This window comes from Loa loa (assembly GCF_000183805.2).
Source record: "Loa loa unplaced genomic scaffold supercont3.418, whole genome shotgun sequence".
Classification (NCBI taxonomy): domain Eukaryota; kingdom Metazoa; phylum Nematoda; class Chromadorea; order Rhabditida; family Onchocercidae; genus Loa; species Loa loa.
In genome coordinates this window covers 2,692-4,016 of record NW_018108598.1, presented here as the reverse complement: position 1 = coordinate 4,016, position 1,325 = coordinate 2,692, and the positions used below count along the sequence as shown (strand labels likewise).

General features: G+C 30.9%; 1 protein-coding gene across 1 annotated transcript; it reads left to right on the top strand.

The window, feature by feature from the left end:
- Nucleotides 1–253: 253 nt before the first annotated feature.
- LOAG_15702 (hypothetical protein) lies at nt 254–804 on the top strand (the record flags this gene model as incomplete). The annotated part of the gene is made up of 2 exons (XM_003151190.2): nt 254–401; nt 659–804. 2 exons carry the CDS (start codon nt 254–256, stop codon nt 802–804), a joined length of 294 nt encoding a protein of 97 aa, XP_003151238.2.
- Between the last annotated feature and the right edge of the window lie 521 nt (nt 805–1,325).

Below are 1,325 nucleotides of genomic sequence, written 5' to 3'. Positions count from 1 at the left end.
TTGAGCATATCTATTATTAATCGAATTTAATCTCCATTTCTTCGTTGCTTCCGGTTATCCATTGTATCCGGTTACTGAAAGATTGAGTGGTGTTACCTTCCAGACTTCTCTGTTTTAAACAAGCTTGTCCGTGGATAATTATAATTTCTTTTGTCTTTCTATCAATCATTAATTAAATAATCTCCTGTCACTGAGACTATAACTGAATATGAGTAATAATGGTCCTAAAAAATATATATATATATTTGAGCTGATGGCGATGAATTTATCGGCTAATCCATGTGACGACTTTTTCGAATATGCTTGTGGCCAATGGAATCGTGATCATATGATACCTGATGATATGTTTGCTTATGGTACGTTTGCGTCTGTCCGAGAAAATGTCCGGCAACAAATGAGAGGTAATACTGATTGTGCAATTATTATGTGAAAAAAAAGTTTCTGTATATTTGTTTTGGAATCTTATTTTGAACACAATCAATAGAATATGTCATTGAAAAAGATCAAAGGTTATTGCTCATATATATCTAAACAAATCAATTTTTCAATAAAATAACTACCGCTAAAGTATAACATTTTCATTGTTAACAACCAGTCTTAACTGTAAGATTGACCTTTCTTGCTAATTTTATGTAATCTATGCTTTTTTTCATTGTAGTATTGCTGGAATCAGATGTACCACCTGAATCGAGATCGATTGAAATGACACGTATTGCTTATCTGACATGTATGAATACTAGCAAGATTGAATCAGTCAAGTCATCGTATGTTTTGTATTTCATTAATTTGAGACCGTTTAAATAAATCAGTTGTGATATAAGATTAAGCAAAGTTTCATGATTAGCATGTCGCATGAAATATTGCGAACGTAAGTGATATGTGGTGATATTAGGAAATACCATCAGTAGGAGAAGTCCCATTAGTCATTGAATTTGTTTGGTTTTAAAATCTTTTCAGGAAATGTTAATTTTTCCCGTTCTTTTTTTATAATTTTATCAGTCTTCTTTAGGTCTAACTACATTTCTTTCACTGATATTCTTTTTTCTGCTTATCACTTCTTGTGAATGATAATCAGACTATAGATAGCTTTTTTCCTGATGGCATGCTTTCAATTAATATGATACTATGTCATAACAATATTGATTGTTCGGACGCTAAAGCATATAATTATCATTTTCATTTTTTGAAGTATAAATGAAAGCATTATTGTCAAAACGATTAATGCGTTATACCATTTGCCTTGTGCTTATCAGTTAAAGAGTTATATTCAGACAACTGTTATCGTCACTTCGTCAATTAGACTTAATTGGCCTATTATTGGATAA